General features: G+C 44.6%; 1 protein-coding gene across 3 annotated transcripts in view; it reads left to right on the top strand.

Moving 5' to 3' along the window:
- The window catches only part of ELMO1 (engulfment and cell motility 1), a 1,154,836-nt gene that overhangs the window by 375,562 nt on the left and 752,770 nt on the right, over positions 1–26,504 (top strand). For all 3 annotated transcript variants that reach the window (XM_069215589.1, XM_069215618.1, XM_069215598.1), the window contains 2 exons: positions 2,595–2,746; positions 4,433–4,511. In XM_069215589.1, coding sequence (XP_069071690.1) covers positions 2,595–2,746; positions 4,433–4,511 — 231 coding nt within the window. The remainder of the gene's footprint in view (positions 1–2,594; positions 2,747–4,432; positions 4,512–26,504) is intronic.

The following is a 26,504-nucleotide window of genomic DNA, read 5'->3' as shown; positions in this document are numbered from 1 at the left end:
TTCAGGGTATTTTTAGATTTAGGGGGATTGATGTCGCGTTAGTTTTAGGGGTGTGGGTTGAGGTAGTGGTAGAATTGTTTTTAGAGGTGGGGGTTGGGGTACAATTGTTTTAGGGGTGGGGAGGTGGGGGAGTCCACGCAGTAAAAGACCTTAGAAAACCAATAGGAGTCGGAGCAACGCATGCTGGAACTGCGCATGCCTTTACCAGGAATGCCTTTACAACAAAAAATCGTTAAGGCATTCGTGGTAACAACGCTGTCGTTGTTCCGACCACGTTGTTTTGGCATGCATGGTTCCAGCATGCGTTGTTCCAACTCGTATTCATTTTCTATGGTCTTTTACTGTTCTTTTGTCTATCTAAACCCAACAATTACTGTATCAGGCCACAACGTTAGTGTGCAATAATGCAGCACAAATGCATAACAGCACAAGTAATACATTCTGACTGATTGGACTTGTCCCTGGGCGGAACACTTCACAGATTCCTTCATATCCTGGACAGAGCTCCTTCCCTATTTCTGCACTCGGCCTGTCTTGTGCTTGAATTTGAGAAACCGTTCAATATGCTTAACCAGAACCACCTCTGCCAGCTATGTCCTTCACTGTAAATGCACTAGGCAGGGCTGTCAACTGCCTCCTTTGCTCTTTACACTTGCAGTGGGGTCCCTAGCTGTGTGGCTATGAAAAGAAGAGGCATGTTCTTGACGATGTGACACATGCAGGCTTTTTATATGTGGATGACATGCTGCTCTGTCTCAAGATTGTTTGCATAGGGCTTGACTCCATACGTACAACTCTGCACAACTTTTGGCAGCGTGGCTGGCCTGTGGCTTAGCTGGAATAAAACGTGTGCATTTCCACTCCGACTATGAGCCCCTGTACTATTCATCTATCTCAGAGTTGGTGCCATTCCCTAGGAGGGAACAATGTTTCAGTACCTTTGGGTCTGGATCTACCGCTTGGAGTGTGACTTGTATGAGGGTAAACTTGTTAGAGCATAAGTTGCCCTGAGTGCCCAGATTCACTTCTGAAAGGGGCTTCCTTAGCTACCACAGGTCAGATAATCTTATCTGGAATGATTGTGATCCTCGCAGTTGCATTACGTTGTGAATATTCCAGTCTTCCTTCCCAGGAAATTCTGTTGTAGTCTTGATATCATGCTGGGGGACCGGATTTGGTGTAGCGGCTGGCGCATGCTAAACTCCAACTGCCAGCCAGTCGGGGAGGACTGGGCAACTCATCCTTTCAGTAATATTATCTTACTGCCCAACTGCAGTGGGTATCTAGCTTTCTGTCTGGCAGATCTCTCAAAGACACCTGCTTGGGCCAGGGTCCACTCTCACCGGAGGTCTTGCTCCGCCTTCTCAAGTTCAGGACAGGTGGCATGTCGTCACAGCTTATGACTGTAGCTTGTAATGCATCAACTCAAGAGTTCAGCTCACCAAGCACATTGTTCCATATGTCCCTTCCATACCTCTCAAGGCCAAGCACCAAGAATATTTCACAGATGCAAAATGTAAATATTGCCAGATGGGGGCCAAATAAACCCTTGGGGGCTTCTACCTTGAGGGGAATGTACACCCTGTCAAGCAGCACATAGAATTGGGTAACATTTATAAGGGGTAGTTTCTTGTCCTAAAATAATTAATCCTGACTTGTTGCATCCACTGGAATATCACAGGACAAGAACCACAAAACCATGGTGTAACGCAAAAGCTCCTTGAAATGGGTAGGGGTTGGCACCTTATCACCTGGCTATACATAGCCCTGCAAGAACACACCACGGCCTTCTTAACAGTGCTTCCGGAGGTTTGGAAAACAGACTGCGAAAGGGCACTTCATGACTCTTAGCTCTTAAAACACCGACCTCTGCTGCCCACGCTGTTGGTATCCTCTGTCAAATGTTGTGAGGTCTACCTGTCAAATCATCAGGGAAAAGGTGCACGAAAACTCTGCAGGATTTTAGTACGTACTTTTGCTTGCAACTCCCCATTTTCTGATTAAAGACTAGGAATATGAGGTATTTTTCATGGTGGCTTAATGCTTCACCCAGAGTGGGTGCAAAAATACCTCCCCCTATATTGGCCCACTGAAAATCAGGAAGAAAGTGAAGTTTGGGTGCTAAAATTTAGCGGGATGCTCTTGGGTTCGATTCCAGTTTCATCCACCCCACTCGATTGCTCATGAATGATCGCAGCCGGCCTTGGTTAGATATGAGGCTATGGCATTCAGCAGTTACTAGATGGCGTGGAAAGGTGTCTAAAGCTGTGAAAACAGTAGAAGAGAATGACTTGAAGTCTGCTGTGGCCAGAATGGCTGCCAGACGACTGCGAGTGGTGATGGAAACCATATTGGCATTACCAACAGTTGCTTTTTGTACCTTGCTTAGAGGATCAGCTTGTGTACCCATAGCTGATGATGTAGTGTACAAGGTGAATATTTAATCATTGACGTTGGTCCACCTTACACCAGCATGATGTTTTTATTGAGAAAGTAAACAGATATGAGGCCAAGTAATCTGCTTGATTCTTTCCTGCTGATCATGCCGCAGCATGAAAGGTTGTAACTGTGTTTCTGAACATCTCATTTTACAGATTGCAAGCTTTGTGAACAAATCTGCGAATGACAGTCAAATTTTACAACGGTCCTTGGCAATCCTCGAGTCTATGGTGCTGAACAGCCATGACCTGTACCAGAAAGTTGCACAGGAGATCACCATCGGCCAACTCATCCCTCATCTACAAGGGTAAGTACTGAAGGCGGACACCCTACTGAAAAGGGGATCATATATGAGAGCGTACACTTCTAAATACCCAATAAGATGAAGGTGGTACACCAAAGACAATGTGTAAATGGTTTAGTTCAAGTACATTGCTCATTCTAGCTGATGCTGTGTGTGATTGTGTATTTGTGTGTGCATCTATATATTTTTACATATATATATATATATATATATATATATATATATATATATCCAAAACAAGCATTGCCAAACTGAGCAAGACCGTGAGATCAAAACGCGTTGGTGGTGGTACCATTTAAAGTACTCTTCTGGATAAAGCAATACAATCTCCTGGAGTGCAACGAGTCAATTTGCTTGGCAATTGTTTGTTTTGGAAATGGTACAGGAATGGTGTGCACCTGTGAATTTGTGCGCCACAAGGTGAACCGTTTGATGGACTCTCTCTCTCTATATATATATATATATATATTCCCAAATAAGGTGTTACTAGTCAATGTAATTACGCAAAATGGGAAACTGGCATTTGGTGCTATATTTTAGCGTGAAATGCATCCTCAGTTCCGTTTAGGACACTAGGACACATTTCAAGCTAAAATAAAAATAGTTAAAAAAAAAAACTCTCAAAAATTACAAGGGCCACAAACAGCAACCACTTGCATTCTGGTAGTTCACGTTGTTCACTTGCACTAAACTTTCACCACAAATGTCACATAGTTAGCAACGTCGCCTAAGAGCTCAATTTTGGGAATTCCAAGTAACCAGCATAATGCAAAAGTATTCGAGAGTACACCAGCGTAATGGGCACTTTGCCTGGGCCTAGTTTTATTTGCAAGGGACATTCATACGTCCATTGCTTAGTGAGTAACTCAAGAATGGGATAGCCTGCCTGATGAGGGACAAAAGTTTGGACGATTTCAGGGTAAGTTTAAAAACAAATGTCCCTACAGGAGGTAGGCCAAGAGAATTGCTACCACTCTGGCTGTGAAAATATTACATTTCACTCAATGTCCGAAATTAAAAATGTTTGCATTGATTTCAAACTTTGCACAGCGTAATATGTCAAATTCTAGGGTGCTTAATGATTTTGCTGCCCATCGCAGCTTTATTTTCAAGACCTGGATTTCAGGGCCGCGCTGATGCTGTTCACGGTTGGCTTGTGCTGACCGTCTGTAAGAAGATGCTGCACTGCTCTGCAAAATGGACTGATCGAATCCATCTTGCCTTCGCTTCTTTTTCAAAAAACTCTTTGTTCTGTGTAAATGTAAATGTAAATTAGCACTTGTATAGCGCACTACTCACCCGTTAGGGTCTCAAGGCGCTGTACTCATACCGCTATGGAACCCCTCCTGGCTTTTCCCTGTGAGGCGCCCACTCCTGAGCACCCCCAGGGTGAAGCCAGGCATCCAAGCGCTGTTGGGGCCGTTGTGGAGATTAAGCAAGCTATTGCCCAGAGTTGCAGAGTGGGACCCATGAATTAGATTAGGCACTGAGGCGAGAATTATCTGGTCAAGGGGAATTGAGCCCAAGACCTGCCAAAGCGGGACTTGAACCCTGGTCTTGAGCCAGATCTCTGCTTCAGGGTCTGCCGCTCTAACCATTGAGCCACACTTCTCGTGAGGTGGAAGCTATTTTTTTCAGATATATATTTTTTAATCTTTTACTGATTTCAACCATCATATTCCTTCCCAGAACTGATAAAGAAATTCAGACAAACACAATTGCAGTGATCAACGCGCTTTTTCTTAAAGCCCCTGACGACAAGCGACAGGTAGGTGGACTTTTCACCTTCTAGATCATTCTAAAGCGGGTGTAATAATTTTGGCTGAAAAGCTTCAGTAATGTAACCAGTCGCACTGCTCAGGAAGTGCAGCTTTTAAAAATATTATTAGACTGAAACCCTAGTGGGAATTTGATGTGTCAATGCTTAGATCTTTTCCCTGCTGTGATTAAAGATTTAGATATTATGCTTTACTGCTGGACCTCTCCCCTTGGAACAATATTATGGAACAGTCCACGTTTTCTCCAGAACCATCTATCTCTCCAATCACTCGTTTACTGTGTCTTCGTCCTCGACACTGTAGAACACTCCGCTGCTTTTGACTAGGTCTGTGCTACACAAATACTAAACTCCCACATGTATACATACAAACATAGAATATAGCATCAGCCCGAAACATTCAGTGTATATCAACATACAGGGAGTGCAGAATTATTAGGCAAATGAGTATTTTGACCACATCATCCTCTTTATGCATGTTGTCTTACTCCAAGCTGTATAGGCTCGAAAGCCTACTACCAATTAAGCATATTAGGTGATGTGCATCTCTGTAATGAGAAGGGGTGTGGTCTAATGACATCAACACCCTATATCAGGTGTGCATAATTATTAGGCAACTTCCTTTCCTTTGGCAAAATGGGTCAAAAGAAGGACTTGACAGGCTCAGAAAAGTCAAAAATAGTGAGATATCATGCAGAGGGATGCAGCACTCTTAAAATTGCAAAGCTTCTGAAGCGTGATCATCGAACAATCAAGCGTTTCATTCAAAATAGTCAACAGGGTCGCAAGAAGCGTGTGGAAAAACCAAGGCGCAAAATAACTGCCCATGAACTGAGAAAAGTCAAGCGTGCAGCTGCCACGATGCCACTTGCCACCAGTTTGGCCATATTTCAGAGCTGCAACATCACTGGAGTGCCCAAAAGCACAAGGTGTGCAATACTCAGAGACATGGCCAAGGTAAGAAAGGCTGAAAGACGACCACCACTGAACAAGACACACAAGCTGAAACGTCAAGACTGGGCCAAGAAATATCTCAAGACTGATTTTTCTAAGGTTTTATGGACTGATGAAATGAGAGTGAGTCTTGATGGGCCAGATGGATGGGCCCGTGGCTGGATTGGTAAAGGGCAGAGAGCTCCAGTCCGACTCAGACGCCAGCAAGGTGGAGGTGGAGTACTGGTTTGGGCTGGTATCATCAAAGATGAGCTTGTGGGGCCTTTTCGGGTTGAGGATGGAGTCAAGCTCAACTCCCAGTCCTACTGCCAGTTCCTGGAAGACACCTTCTTCAAGCAGTGGTACAGGAAGAAGTCTGCATCCTTCAAGAAAAACATGATTTTCATGCAGGACAATGCTCCATCACACGCGTCCAAGTACTCCACAGCGTGGCTGGCAAGAAAGGGTACAAAAGAAGGAAATCTAATGACATGGCCTCCTTGTTCACCTGATCTGAACCCCATTGAGAACCTGTGGTCCATCATCAAATGTGAGATTTACAAGGAGGGAAAACAGTACACCTCTCTGAACAGTGTCTGGGAGGCTGTGGTTGCTGCTGCACGCAATGTTGATGGTGAACAGATCAAAACACTGACAGAATCCATGGATGGCAGGCTTTTGAGTGTCCTTGCAAAGAAAGGTGGCTATATTGGTCACTGATTTGTTTTTGTTTTGTTTTTGAATGTCAGAAATTTATATTTGTGAATGTTGAGATGTTATATTGGTTTCACTGGTAATAATAAATAATTGAAATGGATATATATTTTTTTTTGTTAAGTTGCCTAATAATTATGCACAGTAATAGTCACCTGCACACACAGATATCCCCCTAACATAGCTAAAACTAAAAACAAACTAAAAACTACTTCCAAAAATATTCAGCTTTGATATTAATGAGTTTTTTGGGTTCATTGAGAACATGGTTGTTGTTCAATAATAAAATTAATCCTCAAAAATACAACTTGCCTAATAATTCTGCACTCCCTGTAGTTACATGACTACGAACATAAAAGAATACTTTGTTCAGTGGTGTAGCTGTGGAGTAGAAAGCCCTGTGAGCCCATTTTATTCCGACAAAACACACGAGCTCAAGATCATTTTTTTTTTTTTTTAAACCTTGTTTTTTAAAAGATTGTACTTGTACATTTAGGATTCTTCCACCAGGACCTGATACTTGAATTATTTATGGACAGTTATGTGTTCTAGTGGAAGGAATAGTGCTGTGACATTCCAGTTTACCAAAGAAGCACTTCAGAGCCAGTAGGTCTTACTGTTTTATAAGTGAAAGTGATTCCCTGTTGGTTTCAAGTTTGTGTGGATTGATGAGAGGATGAATGCATGCTTAAGTATGGGTTGAGTGAGTAACTTGATGGATGAATGATGTAATAAGTTAATGCATCGATGGACGTCAGGGTGAATTAGTATGATTGAGTTAATGAGTGGATATAGGCAGATTATACCGAGGCTGAGGACTCTGACAGCAGCGGTACATGTGTTATTAAAAAAAACTAAACATTTACGAGAATTATGCCAGTGTAAGTATTAACCAGGACCGTTCATCTCAATGCCAAAAATATACAATTAGACTTTCCTTTATAAGGTCAAGAAATCCAACTAGTCCAAGGTTTGAGGGAAGGATCTCCATTGTGCCAAGAATGCCCACAGTATATCGAGAATTGCCACCATTCAACATGTCCATATTTAGCCCATCACTCAGTAATCCTTAATGCACGTTCAGATTAATCATCACATACTAATCCTAATTGAATGTAAACACTTCCCACATTACTTAATAATCCTTCATGCACATTCAGATTTTCACTCGGAAATCTTGAGTGTCCCGTTAGGTATTCACAGTTCCATAGAGGGCTTGTCTGCCTGGGGCGCGCTTGCACCATCACTCATTTATCTTAGTGCTTGTTCACATTTACGTTATCGCCCACTAGCCTTCAATATATATCTGACTTGTAACTCCACTAAGTAATATTGCCACATTTCATTCAAAACAACAAAAGCATCACATTTGCTAATGTTACAGAAAGGTGATTCCATATGAAAATTACATTGTCTTTATACTGATAACACTACACCCCCCCCCCCCCGCCCCCCCCAGCACTAATTGATTTATTCTCCCATAATCTGCCAAGTGCAGAAATGTGGAGCACCTCAGCTCATCACTATAGGTCACTTGGAAGGAAGCAGAATCCGTGCACCAGCTCAGGCTGTTAGATGATGTCCTATTGAAGTGAGCAGCTTGAGTGCAGTGCTGCAGGTCACTGCTAAAGTCCCCTCTAAAGTTTACATAGATGTTGTGGTACCCTCAGGGTACAGTAGTGTAGGCAATTACCAAGGTCCTTCATAAGAAAGCAGAAAGGGTATTGTGTCTCTGGTCTATGTAATGGGTTCCTTAAATGTTTACAGAAGGGATGCGTTGCCTAAAGTCATTGTTGGAGATCTCTCAAAAGCCAGCAGAAGGGATAACCAACCACTTTTGCAAGGGAAGTAAACTGTGTTTTGTAGTATGTGCTCTGTGGCTTCATGAAAACATGCAGAAAAAGATGTGGCAGTGCTCTCTTGAAAAGCAAAGGGCCGTGGAGCTAGGCCCAGAGTGACTCTTACCTGGAGCACCCAGATGCTCTTGGAGCAGAAACGGAGAGGAAATTGAACCCAGTGGTCCAAAAGATGCTTTGTTTAGGGCTCTGGATTGATGGAGTGTGCTTCTTGTCATTTGCATAAATATTCACTTGTGCCTCATTTGTAGTACATGTATGTGAATGAGAAAGTGCACCAGTTGACATAAGTTAAGCATGGAGAGTCCAGATAGTCAAAACGAGTGGTGGATACGAGTGGAGCCAAGTGTAGGTGGAATTAGACACCCACATACCCAAAAATATTTGTATGAAATATACCTCCCTACAATCATTTTGCAGAATCTTGAATATTTCAGGTTCAATATTCTTTAGAGTAGAGACCACTCTGAATCACTTGTTGTGCTAGATGGTATGGATACATTTTCTTTAGCAGCTGTAGTGTATTTTGCATTGATAATGCGTGTTAGTACCTTAGTTTGATTTCCACGAGTGGCGCTAAAGCTCTCTCTCCAGGATTCAGCCACGTCAGTTTCTTTGCCGACCCCTGATGTTTTGGGATTTGATCAACGAGGGGCTCTATTTCACCCTTTCCACTCGTCCTTCATCTTCACAAATCAAGGATTCCAAAGATGAGTGGAATAGGGCAAAAAGTGGGGGCAGTGTGACTTGTTTTCAATGCCATACTGTCTTCGGAATATTTTGGGAACAGAGCTTTAGATACCACACTGTTCATAGATATCTCGTTGCAAAAGTGTATGCAGTGTGGGATAAAAATAACTCTTGCAGTCATCCTTGCTAAATGCATAATTTCAAAGTACTTCTGTGGGCTGATGTAAAATGTGAAAAGACTTCAAATCAGCTGTGGCTGAAGAGAACTGACTTAAACAAGCGAAAGGAGGCCGAGCCAGACAAGTGATTGTCTGAAGGGGGTTGACACAAGTGGGTGGGGGGGTAGGTGTGTGTGTGTGTGGGTTTGTGTGCGTGTGTGTGCGCGTGCACACGTGTTTAATGACATTAACTATGGCAGACAGTCAAGTAGAAATGAGAAGCACAACATAACCTCTTCACTTGGGACATTTGCCCCTCAACTAAGTTTTAACCTTTCTCCTGACCTAATGGTTTCAAATACAGTGTTAACATATGTTGCCTAGATCCCCTCTCCTAATCAACTAGGAACTGGCTGAACACTTTTAATTTTCTCTTTGGCCTCGAGCCCACTTGGCCAAGGACAAGCTGAGCCCACTTGAAGGTTTGCTTGTTGCTGAGCCCACTTGGCCCTGGCACTCAGTTTGCTAAATTACCTCAGTCTCATTCAGAATGATTGTGCACTTGATAAACTCTTGTTGATTGTCCCCTCTAATTACTTGATGTCTTTTAATTGGTGTGTAATTCCATTTATCAGGGCCTCTCATTTGCGTTTAGGTGTTTCTGTGTAGCATATTGCTTTTTTTGTGTGAATTATCATCAGTTTATCAAATCTTGCTTCCATGTATGTGTAAGTGCTTTCTTGCTCACTGAATTTAAATCATTTTTTTGTCCTCTGCTCCACTGATGATCAGCCAGCGGATCTAAACATATTGGCATCCTCTCTTTGTCTATTTGATGTCACTCAGGTCCTCTCTGTGGACAATATCCCAGTGATTCACAGTTACCCTTCAATAATTCTATATTTTATGATTGTTTACACCAAATTCTAAATCTCATAACTCGCTGCTATGACATAGCAACAGTTGATAACAAAACTCTTTGCCCTCTGTTGATACCTCATGAAGGCCTTCCAGGCCAGGCTGACAGGGCTCTCTGGGGCTGGTCAGTGCAGCTCTACCTGCCTGCATTGACTGAAAGCACAGCTGTAAGAGAGGGAATGAAGGCAGGGAAGGTGGCCTGGGTTGGTTAAGAATGGCAGGTATGGCATTTTCTTTTTGCATGTGGGTCACAGAGGAGAGGTCATTAATGGCTGCCCCATTAATCTTCTGGCCCTGTGGTAGTTGAAAGCAGAAGCAAATGATTTGGGGGAGGGGGGCATAAATCTAAAACTGTAGATTGGTAAAAAGTGTGTTTAGGGGATGTTTTTCACCTCGAGGATATGAATGACATCAAAGAGAACTCGAGCTTCGCTATCGCCTATTTGACGTCACCCAGCACCCCGAGGTGAAAAACATTCCCGTTATTCCTTATTATACATCTAGATTCCATGTGTAAAGTTCTTAATGGGCAAGAACACACAACAAATGGCCATTAATAATAGAAGGTACAGCAGTCTCCGTAAGTAAGAACATTTTCATAAATAGGATTTTGTATATCTCGAATTCTGTCCTTAGAGTTTGTGTCTCCTCGGCAGCACACATGCTTCTCGGGGTAGGCACACTGTGCTATCACAAATACCCCCTGCACTCTTAGCCATGTTTTGTTCTGCACTTGTGCGTTGCGTGAGCACCCCAGCCGCCCTCGCTTTGATCCATGTAAATCACTGGATATAGGTCCTGCACAGAATGAACTGGGATAGCGAAAGTACAAACAATTTAGCCATCATCTGTAGCCCAGAGATGATGAAAAATGTTCAGCAAACCTGCTTAAGCCAAAAAACATCCGTTCAACCTCTTTTGTATCACTGTTGCACAAAACTAAAACACATTAAACCGTTTTGTGACGCATAAAACATTTCTACAACAATTCCGCCATCTACAGGATATTTTGTGAAATTCTGAATGACAAAGTGGTTAACGTAAATGTTTTGTTTCTGTGTTACTGTCGATTTGGTTTTCTCATGTGAAATGGAAGTACTTATGCAGTCAGTGCTGGCTCTTTCAAAATAGCTGCTATAATTTAAGCCCTAAATATAATATTGCCCTCTCCCAGGAGTTAAAGTTAGTATTGCAAGAGGTGGCTGAGCATTGATTTAAGTTTATTCTTTCTTGACATCTGTTTTCATTTTGATGTTCTTTTCTTTTTTCAAGTGAACACGTCATTTACTGGCGATTCTCTTAAGCTATCACCGTGGCCCTGAAAAAGTAGCAATGCATGTGAATGGTGAAAATGATATATGCTACCCTAACTCACCTTTTCATAAGCATGTGTGATTTGTGAATATTGAAAATTCTACTTTTTTAAAGTCAGTGTGACATACAAATGAGTGTTTGACACTTGCTTTTCAGCAAGTCTTTTCTTTTTACCTTGTAAACTGCCCTGTACATATTTTCGTTAGAGTTTGTTACAAATGCCCAGTCTGTCGGCAGTATACGTTCTTCTTCAGGGTTGTGGTGTGACGATGACCTGTGTTTCCAAGGAAACACTTGTCGATTCAAATTAATGTTTTCCAGGGTCAGGGACGACATGAACAGTTGCTTACCAAAAGGAATCATTATCTTCACCATCAGTATCATTGTAAAAGGTCAAAGACCTGTAAGACAACGAAGGGGTCCCACAATGAGATTGATAGATTTTCCTAGGCACATGGATCTCAAGTGAAGGATCAGAAGGCCCTATGCTAGTATTGAAACAACCCGGTTTGTTATCCTGTGCTGAAGAATTGTTGTAATGTAGTCCTTCAAATGACATCAGAATGTTTAGGGATTACATTGTCAGCATGTAAGCAGTGACGTCAAGTCAAGTAACGCTTTATTCGCTCTGAACGATGCAAATCACAAAAGTATATAATGGCATACAAAAAGCAAACATGTTAAAACAGACCACAGATGAAACATAGCACCTCAATGACTTGAGTTTAAAATAGGCCGCACTTGACTAAAATAGATCGGCAGAAAAAGCGGGCTGATAAAATTGTATATCAGTGTATTGGATTTAGGACAACAACAACTATGCAAAGTATCCGGAATAGAGACTGAGTCCCTGGTACACACAGGAGACTCATAAATCTTGCACCATCCAAACATAAGCTGGGAAAACAAATTCAATCTGAGCTAGGGCAAACGTCTTCTAAGAAAACAAGACATATCTAAAGTCCGATAAAAAACAATAATGCTTGTAGGCTTGACCATCTAACAATGGGTCAGTGAACTCGGACTAAATTTCCCTTTTTGGACACGCCTTGGGAAAAAAAAGCATGTTCAGCCCACAAATTATCTGCTTTCCTAATACATTCTGGATCAAGAAAAGTTCGGGTCTACCACCGTCAGTCAGAGTGCACTTGATATAATTCAGCCAAGGTATACATTTCCGAATACCCAGACCCATACAATCCCTTAAAATAAGTCTATTAAGGGATAATGCAACTCTCAACTAGACTGCGAGCCACTGCAGAAGTGGGCGAATTTGAACGAAATCTAAAATATAGCTCAAACCCACTTCCTTGTGCGCAATCTCCACGGGAGTACTTTGAGGGATCTTTACCACCCATCTTAAAAATTTATTTTCAGCAACCTGGGCGAGTGTTAATGTCATGTAACCCCAGATCTCGCACCCAAGCTTACTGTGGGAATACGTTATGCTTTGTAACCATCAGTGGTGCGTTCCAGGCTTCTAGAAAAATCCTCTGTCATGCAGAACTCTGTTGAAAATCTAAGTTGTTGTTAGTGTTCTGCTCCAGCTCAGAATCTAATAAAATACCCAAATATCGAAAATTGTCAATTCTACTAATCTGATGGTAGTTAACCATGTGTGTTCTGGTTTTAACTCTCTTTGGACCAATCACCATAATATGTGATTTGGAAAAAATAGTCTTCAAATCCAGACTATCCTTAAAGATGATAAAACTATCCAATAGATGCTTCGTGCCGTTAGTGGTGCACACAGTTAAAACTGTGTCATCCACACAAAGCAACTCAGTCATAAGTCTGCCCTCAATCATTGGGACGTCCAGGCACAGCTCAGTTAAAAAGACCTCTAGCTAATTGATATATGCAATGAAAAGAAAAGGTGTTTGTCTACAGCCCTGTGAGACTCCCTGCCTCAGCTTAAAGTGCGTTATGCACTCACCATTGGTGCCCTATCTCATAGCGGCCATAAGTCCTTTGTGTAAATTACGCAGAAAAGTGACCAGTGACTTCCCAAACCCCATGGACCCCAGCTTGGTCTAGAGTTAAGCTCTGTCAGCAGTGTCAAAATCCATGGTGAGGTCCATGCAAACCAAGTGAATAGCTCCCTTTTTAGCTTTCTTATATTTGCTGATAAGCAAATATAATTTCAGGTTCTGCTCTATTGTCCCCCGCCCTGGTCTAAATCCACTTTGTAAATCCGAAAGAATACTGTGCTCATCCCCCTAGGCTGTTAACCGATTCAGCAGGACCCGGCTAACGATTTTAACTTCTGCATCTACGAGGGATATGGGCCTGTAACAAGCAGGGTCGCCTCTATTCCCTTTTTAAAATAATTGGGGCAATCACTGATGTATGCCATGACGGAGGCATAGGTCCTTGGGCCGCAGCAGTTCGACAGGGTTTGAATATATCTCCGGCGACCCCATCCAGGCCCTGAGCTTTTGAAGAGAGGCCGGCTAAAATGTCATCTTTCACCTCCTCCCAGCTAAAATGTGGTTCACCCCTCTCTCTGGGGCTGATGGGAAGAGGTGCAGGTCCCTCTTGGCTGTAAAAGGACTCACAACGGGTGACCCAGGCATATGCCAGGACTGTTAGCGCCAGGTTGGACATACCCTCCAAATTAAAGAGGGGCTTCCAAAGGTCAAAGTATCCTTTAGTGAGCACGCAGTGAGTAGCAAGAACTGGCAAGGAGGTAAGTCACACTCGATCTCTGAGCACGAATAGATCAATATCATTCTAGAGTCATTCACTACAACATATATTTGGCGATCAGGATGCCAGTTCCTCCTTGACAACCACTGAGGTCGCAGCGTGATTCCCTCTGAACCCTCAAAAAATTAACGACATTGGACGCCTCAAACACCATATTGCGCCAGCAGATGGTGCAACAACCTATCACAAGCACGAGCCACAAAGAAAGGAACAATTATTGCCTGAGCTTCAAGAGGCAAACGGACATTGAAGTGTGAGGTGAGGTGAAGTGCGCTGAGGAAATACGTTTAATGCGCAGGTTCTTGAACAGTTTTACAAAAGACATAGGAAGCAACTCAAGTAAATGTAGTTTAAATAAAACTGCGTGGTAGACAAGTTGAGGAAGAGTGTGCCATTGACAGTGTTGAGCATTCAGGGACACATGCCAAGTCAGCATTACTCAAAAATGGCCTTGAGCTTTGCAAGCGCATAACTAGTTGAATCACTGTTGCTGCAGGCCCTGCTCATGCCTACAATTCATCGTAGCCCCGTGTGACACTGCAACTTGTGGTAGGGGTAGTGTGCATAAGGTTCGTGTGCTCATCAGTGATGATTCATCGGGGCCCCCTTGCACTGCATGCACTCACCCCCGACCACCACTATTCTCACCGTCATCCTCTGCTGACAGCCCTTTGTCTCGGCACATTGCATGTGCTCACTGCGACCGACAACAATCTCACCATCATCCCCGGAGAAACAAATGCACACCATGCCATTGCGGTAAAGCACCCTTGATTTCACACTAGAGCTCCTGCTGTCTTGTTGGCGGTAGGGACCAGCGGTGGTTCCTCACTAACAAAGTGATTAGAGGAAGTACCCTTAAGGATTATTTTTAACCAATCCTTAACACTTTCTGTTCACTTGCTTGGTTTGGCAACAAACAATAAAATAGCTGACCATCTCTACTATGGAAGTCTCATCGATAGCACTGTCACTTCTATTCTTGGTTCAACCAGGAGATCTGGCAATTAAATGGGGGAGTGGGTGGAAATATTTGACAATTACCTTGACGAATTGGATGGGCAGGAAAATGGCAACATCATCGAATGCCTTAGGGAAAGTGGGACAACACATCTTTAAATATTTACCGGCATTACCATTGCAAGAGGGTCAACCTGACACAGATGTATACATAGAAACATGGAAAAAGGTAAAACTGAGGCTTGCCAGGGGTATAAATGTAGTCATGAGGAGGCACAAGTTTTATCCTAACCACAACGAGCTGGAAAGTCACTTGATGACTTTATATTAGATTACATGAATTATTGATAAAATGTATATTTGAACCCATGACAGACAAAATGATTCAGGACCGATTAGTTGTACAGTGCAGAAGTAAACAAATGCAGGATAGGTTGTGGACCGCTAAAAATCGAACTTTAAAAGATGCCATTGAAACAGCAAAAATTTTGAAAGAATTTGAATACTGCATGAGGGAAATGGAAAAGAGGGATGTGAAGGGTGAAGTGTCACCAGAAGACACAATGATAAGTGAGGTAACAGTAGTGGCTAGCTCCGGGAGTGGCAAGTCCTGAAAAGGGTTGTTAACAACAAGTCATCATGTAGAATATGCAGAAGATGTGATAGCTACAATCATACCATAGAGGCAAAAAATTGTTTGACAATAGGAAATTATTGTAGGAAATGTGGATGAAAGGGACATTTTGCCCGAATGTGTCGTGATCCTCCAAACGGGATAATAGTGCTGTTGGCGGGTCAGGTCATCCCTGAAGCCATGAGTGAAGGTGTAGATAGGATCTAATGTATTGAGGGTGGGGAAAATTGTCCTGGCAGGAAATGTAGTTCAAAGACAGAATTTCTCATACAGGGAAAACAAGCTGAGTTAATGCTTAATTCAGGGTACCTATACACTATTAGACCCCAAAGCTTGTTTTTGACAGAATGGCTAAATGTGAGATTGCTTCCCAAAGATGTTAACCTGGGTGGGAATCAAGGTGAAAAAAATTATACTAGAGGTTATGTGTTTGCAGACATTGCATTCGGAGGTAAGAGCATGAAGGGTAAGGTGTATGTGGCGGGATTGGGTCTGCCAATTCTAGCATGGGTTTACCAATTTAATTTACATATCATAATAATGCCCTGTGCTCTCAATCAAATCATGGTAGTAGAAGTTACACTGCAAGCTGTCATCGGGGAGGCACAATATGCCATCAGGGAGGCAGAGAGCTTTTCCGAAATTATATGAGAGAGTTGAAAAGCTATATCAATAGGATAAAATTAAAACAAGGAGTAATTCTGGTAAAACACAGAAGAGTTCCCATAATGATAAGGGATGAGGTAAAGAAACTGCTGGAAGAGATGTTGGAGAGTGGTTTAATAGAACCTGTGGAGGCCTCAAATTGCATTTCTCCAGTAGTCGTCACTCAGAAGGTGGATGTCAAACTTAGATTCTGTGTAGACTTAAGAAGCTTAAATCAAAGTGTGGTTACAGACTATTTTCCACTTCCCAACATAAACAAATTAATATCAATGCTTAAGGCAGGAAGATTTTTCTCAAAGTTGAACCTAAAACATGAACATGCCTACCACTATGTCCGCCTTCATGAAGACTCCATGTTTTTGGTGGCATTCATAACTATGAAAGGCACTTTCCATTTTACGAGAATGCCCTTTAGCCTATGTTCAACAGCAAGTGTCTTCCAGAGAGTTATGACTGACATAATTAGAGGCATGAGTAACATCGTCTATTTTCAGGATGACTCATGGTTTTTGGGAACAGTGTTTAGAGTCACAATTTCATGTTAAAACAGGTTCTAGAAATAATTTTAAAGTCAGGATTGACATTAAGGAAGGAAAAATGTGTATTCCTGGCTCGGGAAATTGAGTATCTTGGTTGTACCTTATAAGTTGATGCGATTAAAGCTAAGAAAGATCTGTTAGCTGCAATTAAGTTTGCACCAACACCCCAAAGCAAGGAAACAATTAAGATATTTTTTACGTTTGTTAGTGTACTACTCAAAGTTTGTGAAAAACTTTGCTTCCAAGATGGAGATTTTAAAAACTTTATTAAGAAAAGGCATAACTTTTTCTTGGGTTGATCCACAAAATGCATGCTTTGATAACATCAAAAAAGAAGTGTGTGAGATGTGAATTTGAGAACCGTTTGACACCAGATGTAACTTTGCTGTGATAGTAGATAATAGTGTGAGTGGATCGTGCTGTTTTATCACAATTTCATGGGTCAACAGAAAAAACAGTTGCATTTGCATCTAGCTCCTTGACACCCATGGAAAGCCATTATTCAGTTATTGAGAGGGAGGTGTTGGTGGCAGCATGGAGTTTAGAGCACTTCAGGATGTGTATATGGGGAAGTCAAATTAGACTCCGTACTGATCACAAACCCCTTGTGAAGATTCTGTCTCTGAGAGGTGCAGGCAAAGGTTCTGTCAGACTGGCAGCCAGGTTACAATAGTATAACTACACAGTTCAGTATATACCTTGATGGAGAAACGTTCAAGCAGACTGTCTCTCACGCTTTCTGTTGGATTGAGAATTGGTGGACAAGGAGACAGTAATTGGGAATGGGAAGGAAGGTGCTGTGGCAGTTTTGAGTGATGTGGTTTACTGTAGTTTGGGAGCAGTGAGTAGTGATGAGTGGATCCACCGGACCTTGACCACAGTTCAGTCACTCCATCCCCGACGTCATCAGCACTCAAGCCCTTGCTTCTACAGACTACGTCCTCCTCGGAGACCTGAACTTCCACCTCGAGAAAACCAATGACAGCAACTCCACCGCCCTGCTCGACAACCTTGACAACCTCGGACTCGAACACCTCGTCACGTCACCCACCCACTCCGCCAGACACACGCTCAACCCCATCTTCTCTGCCAGCAGCCACGTCACCTTCAGCAACACCACCAAACTCCACTGGACCAACGACCACTACATCCACTTTGAGAAACCCACCACGCACCACCACCCGCAACGGACACCCCACCGCAGCTGGAACAAGGTCACCAACGACCAGCTGATCTCCGCCCAAGCCCCACCAGATGACACTACTGACACCGACACAGCTGCCCGCAACCTCAGGCAATGGATTGACGACTGCGCCAATGCTCTCGCCCTGATCAATATACCCTTCTACAACTGCACCGTCAGAAAGGCCACCTGGTTCACCGCTGACCTACGGACCTCCAAACAGACTTGCTGAAAACTCAAGAAGAAATGGCGCCAAGAACAGACACCGCCTGCCCACATTGCCCTCAAGAATGCCATCCGCAGGCACCATCAGCTCATCCGGACCGCTAAGAGATCCTCCTTCAAGGAACGCACCGACAACAATGCGCACAACAGAAAAGAGCTCTTCAACATCGTGAAGGAACTCTCCAACCCCAGCACCAATGGCATCCCACCTTCGCAAGACCTCTGCGACTCCCTTGCCACCTTTTTTCACAGCAAGATCGCAGACATCCACGACAACTTCAACACCAAGACCCCACCGGCAGTCGCCAACACCTCTGACTCACCACCCCCCAGCCACACCAACCTCCTTCTCTCCTGGATCCACATCAGCGACGATGACACCACCAAAGCCATGAACACCATCCACTCCGGCTCACCATCCGACCCCTGCCCGCACCACATCTTCAACAGAGCGAGCTCCATCATCTCCCCGCAACTCCGGATGATCATCAACAGCTCCTTTCAAGACCGCCACCTTCCGGGAAAGCTGGAAGCACGCCAAGGTCAACACCTTACTCAAGAAACCGAAGGCAGACCCAAAGGACCTCAAACTACCGGCCCATCTCCCTGCTCCCGTTCCCAGGAAGGTCATTGAGAAGATCGTCAACAGGCAACTGACCCACCTCCTTGAGGAAAACAACACTCTGGACCTGTCCCAATCCGGTTTTCACAGCAACCACAGCATAGAGACCGCACTCATCGCCTCCACCGATGACATCAGGACCCTGCTGGACAAAGGCGAGACTGCAGCCCTCATCCTCCTGGACCTCTTGGCCGCCTTTGACACCGTCTGCCACCACACATTACTCACACGCCTCAACGGTGCAGGGATCCGTGACAAAGCCCTGGACTGAATCACTTCCTTCCTCACTGGCAGAACCCAGAGAGTCCGCCTCCCTATCTTTCTATCTGAAGCCACCAAGACCATCTGTGGCGTACCTCAAGGATCTTCCCTCAGCCCGACCCTCTTCAACGTCTACATGGCACTGCTCGCCAACATCGTCCGATCTCACAACCTCAACATCGTCTCTTACTCCGACGACACCCAGCTGATCCTCTCCCTCACCAAGGACCCCGCCACCGCCAAAACCAACCTCCACGAAGGAATGAAGGCCGTTGCCAACTGGATGGAGAACAGTCACCTAAAACTGAACTCAGACAAGACAGAAGCCTCATCCTCAGTCCCACCCCCTCCTCCTAGGACGACTCCTGGTGGCCGACCACACTGGGAGCCGCACCGACGCCCACCAACCACGCACGCAACCTGGGTTTCATCCTAGACTCATCGCTCTCCATGAACCAACAAGTCAATGCCGTCTCATCCTCCTGCTTCAACACCCTACGCAAGATCGACAGGTGGATCCCCACCGAAACCAGAAGGATGGTCACCCAGGCCCTCGTCGGCAGCAGACTGGACTACGGCAACGCTCTCTACGCGGGAACCACGGACAATCTCCAGAAAAGACTTCAACTCATACAGAACGCCTCCGCACGCCTCATCCTCAACATCCCTCGCCACAGCCACATCACAGCCCACTTGAGAGACCTACACTGGCTCCCCGTCAACAAGAGGATCATCTTCAAGCTCCTCACCCTCGCCCACAAAGCACTCCACAACACCGAACCAGCATACCTCAATGAACGACTTACCTTCTACACCCCGAACCGACAACTCCGCTCTGCCGACCTCACCCTCACCACCGTTCCACGCATCCACAGTACAACAACCAGTGGCAGATAATTCTCCTACCTCGCCGCCAAGACCTGGAACACTCTCCCCATCCACTTACGGCAGACCAAGGACCTGCTGACCTTCAGGAGACACCTCAAGACCTGGCTGTTCGAGTAGTAGCAGCTCCCCCTCTCAAGCGCCTTGAGACCCTCGTGAGTGAGTAGGGCGCTCTACATATGTACTGATTGATTGATTGATTGAATAAAGCCATGGTAAATGATGAAGTTTTGAGAGAAGTTATTCAACTGTTAGTGAAAGAGAGAGCGCATGGACTCCGGCTTTGATACCTTATGGTAAGGTGTTGGATGAGTTGTTGGTAGGTGACAACATTTTGGTGCAGGATGAGAAAATTGTACCACCTGTCGAAGTGAGGAAGAAACCTTTTGGCATTGCTCATGAAAGGCATTTGGGTCAAATGCTCACAAAGAAAAGGCTAAGATTGGAATTTTGGTGACCAGGGATTTATGATGATGTCGTGAATTGTGTAGAGCATTGTGAGGTATGTACGGAGAGTAAAAAATAAAGTTGACGGTTGTCAGTCAAGCAGATTTTGGTACCATGGATGACCCTGGACAAGTTTGGTATAGTGTGTGTGCAGACTTTATTGGTCCCATGTGTGGGGTTAAGCATGAGCCCAGATTTGCACTAGTTTTGGTTGATGTGCATTCCAGATGAGTATTATTTGAATTTATGTCGGAAATAACAACATCCATGATAAGTCTTGTCATAAATGTTTAAGGATGAAGGATTTCCAGATAGAGTACAATGGTACCCAACTGACCTCTCATGAGATGAGTTTTTGCCATCCAGTGAAATTAAACATTCATGCATGACTCTGTACAATCCCCAAGCTAATGGAATTGTTGAAAGGGCCAACAGAATGGTCAAGGAGACTATCCAGTTGGCACTAATCAACAAATTATATGTTGAAAGGACAGTGTCTGACTTAGTCTGGGTGCACCGCAAAACGGAAAATACCACTGTAAACATTTCAGCCTTCTTTTTGATGCGTGGTATAAAGCCTTGTACAAAATTTATACCATTCTGGTTGAAGGAGCTAATTAAGGGTGAGAAGACTGTGGAAAATAGTATCACCCAAAATTGTGGCGATGACTCCAAAAAAAAAAAAATGAAAAGTGAAAGTAGCTTGATTGTACCAGGTGATTGGGTGAAAGTGAAGTCAGGTCAAGTAGTCAAAGGCTTGTGTAAGTTCCCTGGACCTTTTCAAGTTAAATAAAGAACGGTGAGAGGTGGAATTATAGGAGAGTGGCTAAGTATGGATTGCATGAGTGCAAGGTTAGGGGTGATAAGAAGGATGATGGATGCAGTGGCATCATGCTGATGGGAGAAAAGGATAGTTCATTTTTATCGTCACCATCTTGAGAGATAAGTTATTTTTCCTTCCTTAAGTATAGGTTTAGAATGATATGTGATAAGTCATAAGTTTTTTCTTTTACAGTTATTCTTAAGTTTTCATTCAATATTTTACTGCCTCCGATTTGCTTGTATTATGAATGGAGGAGGATATGATGTGGTCCTTTAAAGGACATCAGAATCTAGGAATTCCATTGTAAGCATGTGAGCAGTGACGTTCCAGTCTTTGACAGTTGTGAAGAACTGGCAAAGAGGGAAGTCACACTCGATCTCTGAGCACAAATAAATCAATATCATTATAAAAACCAAGGTTGCAGAGTCATTCACTACAACAAGAATCATGCCATGTGGATGTTTGTCCACCACAAATGGCTACACTCTTTTTAGGGAATAATGGTGTTCCTAAAGTAATACTACTTTTATCACAGGTGAATAATTTCCTAACAGCCAGGCTGTGGCAATAGATATGTAGTCAAGGAGTACAGACCGTTTTTACCTACATCGAGCAGTGAGGCTACTAAGTGGCTGTCCTAGGCATACCTGTGTGTTCAGCGTGACTGAGCCTCCAAATCCACCTGATTGTGAAGTAAGGCATGGATACAGGACAGATGGCCTACCCCCAAGATGGGTTCTCGCTATGTGAATATTGCCCGTAAGATTCTTGGGTACTTTGTAGATTTACTTCTAGCCAGAGCTGCTCTCTTCTATCCTCTCCAAGCCTCCTAGCACTGCCCTGACATACTCCAGCCTGCTTCTGCCAATGTAAAACATAGTGTATGTCTGGTCTGAATAACTTTCAATGGAGAAGCAAGATCTTTTTTCCCATCTTTCTTTGTGGATACAAATGTGTTCAGATGAAATTAAGGGGTTCTATACATATTTGGTTTGAATAGCACTGATAAATGTGTATGGGATGAGGTTAACTGGGAGTCAAGATGTTCCTGTGCATCCATAATGGCACTATAAGGGTCAGCACACTGGGGAAAGGGGCAACTGAATTCACTAGCAGGACACCATGACTGCAACATAGCTGACCTGCTCACATATAGGGTTGTACTTTTTCTATATTGTAGGGTTGTGAGCACTGGGCCCACATGTTGTGCAAGTAAGGGACACAGTCATAGTTGTGGTACCGTAACTGGCCTGAGGGCACATGCGCGTGGCCTTTTTTATTGGTAGGATCAAATGACCGGTGAGTCCTGTGATGGACATCCCTCGCAAACCTTATTGAAAAGAAACAATGAGTCCACCCTGTGAAAAAAGAATTAAACAACACAATAAAACACCACTGAGTCTTTGTCCCTCATCAGGCAGTCACCAGGACAGTACAGGATTGCTGGACCAGGGAGCGCTTGTTCATCACAGAATGCATCTGTTATTTAACCAGACAGCTCTGGGCATAAAAACGGTGTGTATGGAGTCCGGCTCCTTTGACAGCATGTCAGATGGGTTACAGTTCACACATATCCGGTTGGTCAGTCATGCCTGCTCTCATGGTGTTGGAGTTGGTGTCAACTGTTCAAACAGGGTTGCTTCAGGAGCTTTGGTGGAATCCACTGCAGGGGTTTCTTTGGAGGTGCTGTGGCTCCGTGGATGGCAAACTTTCAGAGGCTTGGATGACAGTGTGATGTTTGGGACATCTTCCTCTGAGGCCTCTGTGCCTGCCGGTGCTAGTCGGCAGAGCAGCTTCATACTCATCTCTTATACCAGGATTCCCTTTTGAAGGATTTTCCTTGAGGCCTTTTTTCACTTGATTGCCATGGGACCACATGGGCTGTGTGGGGTCTCTTCCAGGCTGCGTGAAGGGGGCACTGCAGAACCACCAACAGGGTCACAGCCAAGTCGCTCGTTCAACTACATAGGGTGGTTGTCTTCTACTCCATGTGCTTTTGCAAGCAGGACTCAGGTTGACGTGTGGCCTAACAGTTATTTTCTGGTTGATTGGTCTCTGATGGTGCCAGGAATGCCTTGTTGGTCCCTTGGTGTTGATGTTCCTTACTCCTTGCGTGGTTCTGGTGATGCATGTGCTAATGATGACCTTCTTACCAGTGTGATGACTTGGGCTATATTAGGTGAGATCTTGCATGGAGTGAAAATGAGTGGAGGGACTTCGAAGCCATGTGCGGTTCTTCTCCTTTGGCATGTGCAGTCGCTAGCATGGATGCCATTTGTCTCAAGCAGCCATTGACCAGTGGCTGGACGGTTGCACTGTGAAGCATGGGGCAGGGTCTCGGTTTGTGCATGCAAGCGGCTTACGTTAGTTACTTCGACTGGGCTTCCTCCAGTGACAACACTGCACCCCGGCCGCTGGCTTGTGTAGATGGATGACCTCTCGAGTGGTGGTACGAGTCCTTGATCTTGAACACATTTCTTTCCTCCTCTTGCGCACCTGTGGTTGTCGAGTCTTTCAGTGTGACAGGTTTGGTCACTCTCTTCCCTCCTTTTCTTTCTTTCTTTGCAACGTGGTGTTGTGCCATGCTTTCTCATTGCCACTGCACATGGGCTTCTCACTGGTCACATCCTGTTCCTAGGACCGTGTACCGTCTTCTGTTGCAGCCTCTCACAGGCCCAGTCCTATCAATAGGACTTGACTCTTTCTCCCTGTGGACCTCTCTCAGGTCCTGACCTGGCTGTTTCTCCTCATGGCCCTCTTGCAGGTCCTGTCCCTTCCTTAGGGATCTTCTTGGTGCGCCACTTGCTGGATCACCTTCCTCCAGTCTTTCCTAGAGCGCGTATTGTGGTGGCTTGCACTTCGAGGGTGCACCGTTACAGTGCCTGGTCCTGCCAAGGTTTGTGCAGGCTTGGCCACATCGTGTAACATCATCATTAACAGGCCAACAGTGGCCATTCAGTGCTGGGGCTGCTGGCCAGTTAGTATGATCTCAGTCTTGCATTCATGCATGGTCTCTGTAACCCTTGAGCTTGTGCTGGTGCCCTTTCAGGCAGACAGTGGGGCTATCAAGCAGTCTCTCTGTGGGTGTCCTCACCTTGCACCTTATGTGTCTGCTCCTCTTGCTTGCGGTGGTGATCTAAGGATGTGCGGTGCTGTATTCCTGATTGCAGCAGCAGACAGTCACTAGGGATGGCGCGCGTGCAGTGCTCAGTCATCCTTGTGCCTTCAATGGGCTTGCTGCCTTTTTAGGCTTTGCTGCTTAGGGCTGGGCTGCCTTTGACTTCACGGCCTTGGCTTTCACTGGACTGTTGGTAGTTTTGGTGGATTGGGCATTTTTGGGCTTCTTGGGGCTTTTTGCCCCCCCTAATTGTGGCAACGACAGGCGTGTGGTGCACTCAACTCATCTTTTACACCTTTCTCTACAGGCTATCTCTGTGCCTTTCGCTCTGTGAGGTGTCTCGCTCACCTGTTTCTCTTTTCTTGGTCTTTCTTTATATATATATATGTATATATGTATATAAAGTATCTTTTTTTTTTTATTTTTTTTTACACTTGCCAATCAAGCATGTGGCAGCCTGTTCCGTGTCTCATCGGGACCTGCCTCGCCCGACACGATGGTGGCATCTTCAGGCAGTTCTATTCTTCAGGGCCCCTCCAAAACTGCTCACGCTCGTGCGATAAGCAACCGCTAGATGGCGCTGCTGCCACTCATTGATGTTGATGTAGCCTAACAGCTGTTTTGAGACACATTGGAGTGTGAATTCCATCTACCCTGGCAGATTCAGAGGGCTAACTTCTCTCTGCGCTTAATATTTTTGTGTTCCCCTTATAACGGCCTTGCTCTACGAGGCTCAGCGGAGTTCTAACCTGTCACAGCCAGTTCGGACAGGGGCTCCTGCATCTATTAGCTCTTCAGAAAGGCCGGGGGCATCAGCTGGGTACCACAGCTGCCACTTTACCGGGGACCGCGGCAGCCGTACTGACGCTACGGGGATGTGCTCTTCTCGCAGGCCCTGCAGAGTCAGGTGTAGGAGAGATGCCGCTTAGAGCAAGTGCAGCCTCGGGCCGTGCTCTTCTCACCTGCAGGCGAAGCGGGGTTGCATGTGCCGGTTCCTCTGCCTTGTTTCACGGTGCCAGGGGTGCTGCGGGGACAATCGATTCCTCTCTGTTCTGCTGATTCGGCCCCTGAGTGCCTATTTCGGACTTCTTTCACTGCCGCCGTAGTTTGGGTGAGGAGCTCTCACTGTCCCTTTGTGGGGCATGGCGGTGCTCAGATCCCCTTGTCGGTTCTACTTTCCTCCAGTCCCACTTCTTGAGTGATGTACACTATCAGCAGTCACCCAGGCCATGGTGCGGTGTGGTGAGTGACCTCTAGATGGCACTGCAATTGCTTCTTTGCAGCCCGGCAGCTTTACTGGGGTCACCAGGCTTCTCTCACCTGCGGGAGAGGAGGGGCTTTCCACTCAGTGCGAGCCTCCAACCCTATCTCCACAGGTCCACATGACTATCAGTGTCAGTAAATTTCCGCACTGATCTTTTGCATTAATATATCAGTGCTAATTACTGGTGCATACCAATAATGACGATGCAGCCAACTGTGTGAAATGACACGCCTTTCCGTTTTTCCTTTTGAAACTGGATGAAAGCTATAGTTTGAGGCTTGCTCCCTCTGTTACCCACGGCAAACTCAACCTGATCACTTTAGTTCCCAAAATGCAACCTATAACTGAAATGCACTTCACAAACCTATTAATGGTAGTCTTCTTTAGAGCACAGTGCCTCCACTTTGCCTATTTAGGATAAACATCTCAGTACTTCCTCCTGCATGAGAGGCAAATGCATCCTTTTATACATATGTACATTGCACTGCCCTGTAGTAACAAAACGTTGTCCCCACTTCTGAAGTAGGGGTTTCTAGTTCTGTTATTTATTGAAAAACTGTTAAACAGGCAAACTGTATAATCCAAGTAGCAAAATCTTTGCTTGGCCTCCAACAACATGCTGTCCTCTGAGGTGTAAATCACCCTAAAACTGTGATCCGAAACCTGTTCCTAGGGTTCCCAAGCAAAGCGGATTGAGTTGGCATTTAACTTTACATCCATCTGAGCATAAATATAATTTGTAGTGTATAATTAGTTTCAGGAATAATACCCTACTAATCAGAGGAACCAGTGTTACTTTGAGGTTCATGCTTCTCTTATCTATGTTCTAGAGTGAAGATTACTCCTTTTTTCTACTCTCCAGTGCCTTTCACCCAATGCACTCATACTTCACCCTCTATCCATTGTACCTGTTTGTAATCTGTTGATTCAGACATGAGAAATACCTCATTTAACTCATTTATGCATAATGTGGAATCCTGATGGTACACCTGGGCACTGACTTTCTCAAGGTCCACATCTTAACCCCCAGCACCCAAACTGAGGAAGGGATGGTGGTTCACATAA

The sequence above is a fragment of the Pleurodeles waltl genome, chromosome 2_1 (assembly GCF_031143425.1).
Source record: "Pleurodeles waltl isolate 20211129_DDA chromosome 2_1, aPleWal1.hap1.20221129, whole genome shotgun sequence".
Classification (NCBI taxonomy): Eukaryota; Metazoa; Chordata; class Amphibia; order Caudata; family Salamandridae; genus Pleurodeles; species Pleurodeles waltl.
This window is presented reverse-complemented; position numbering and strand designations above follow the sequence as displayed.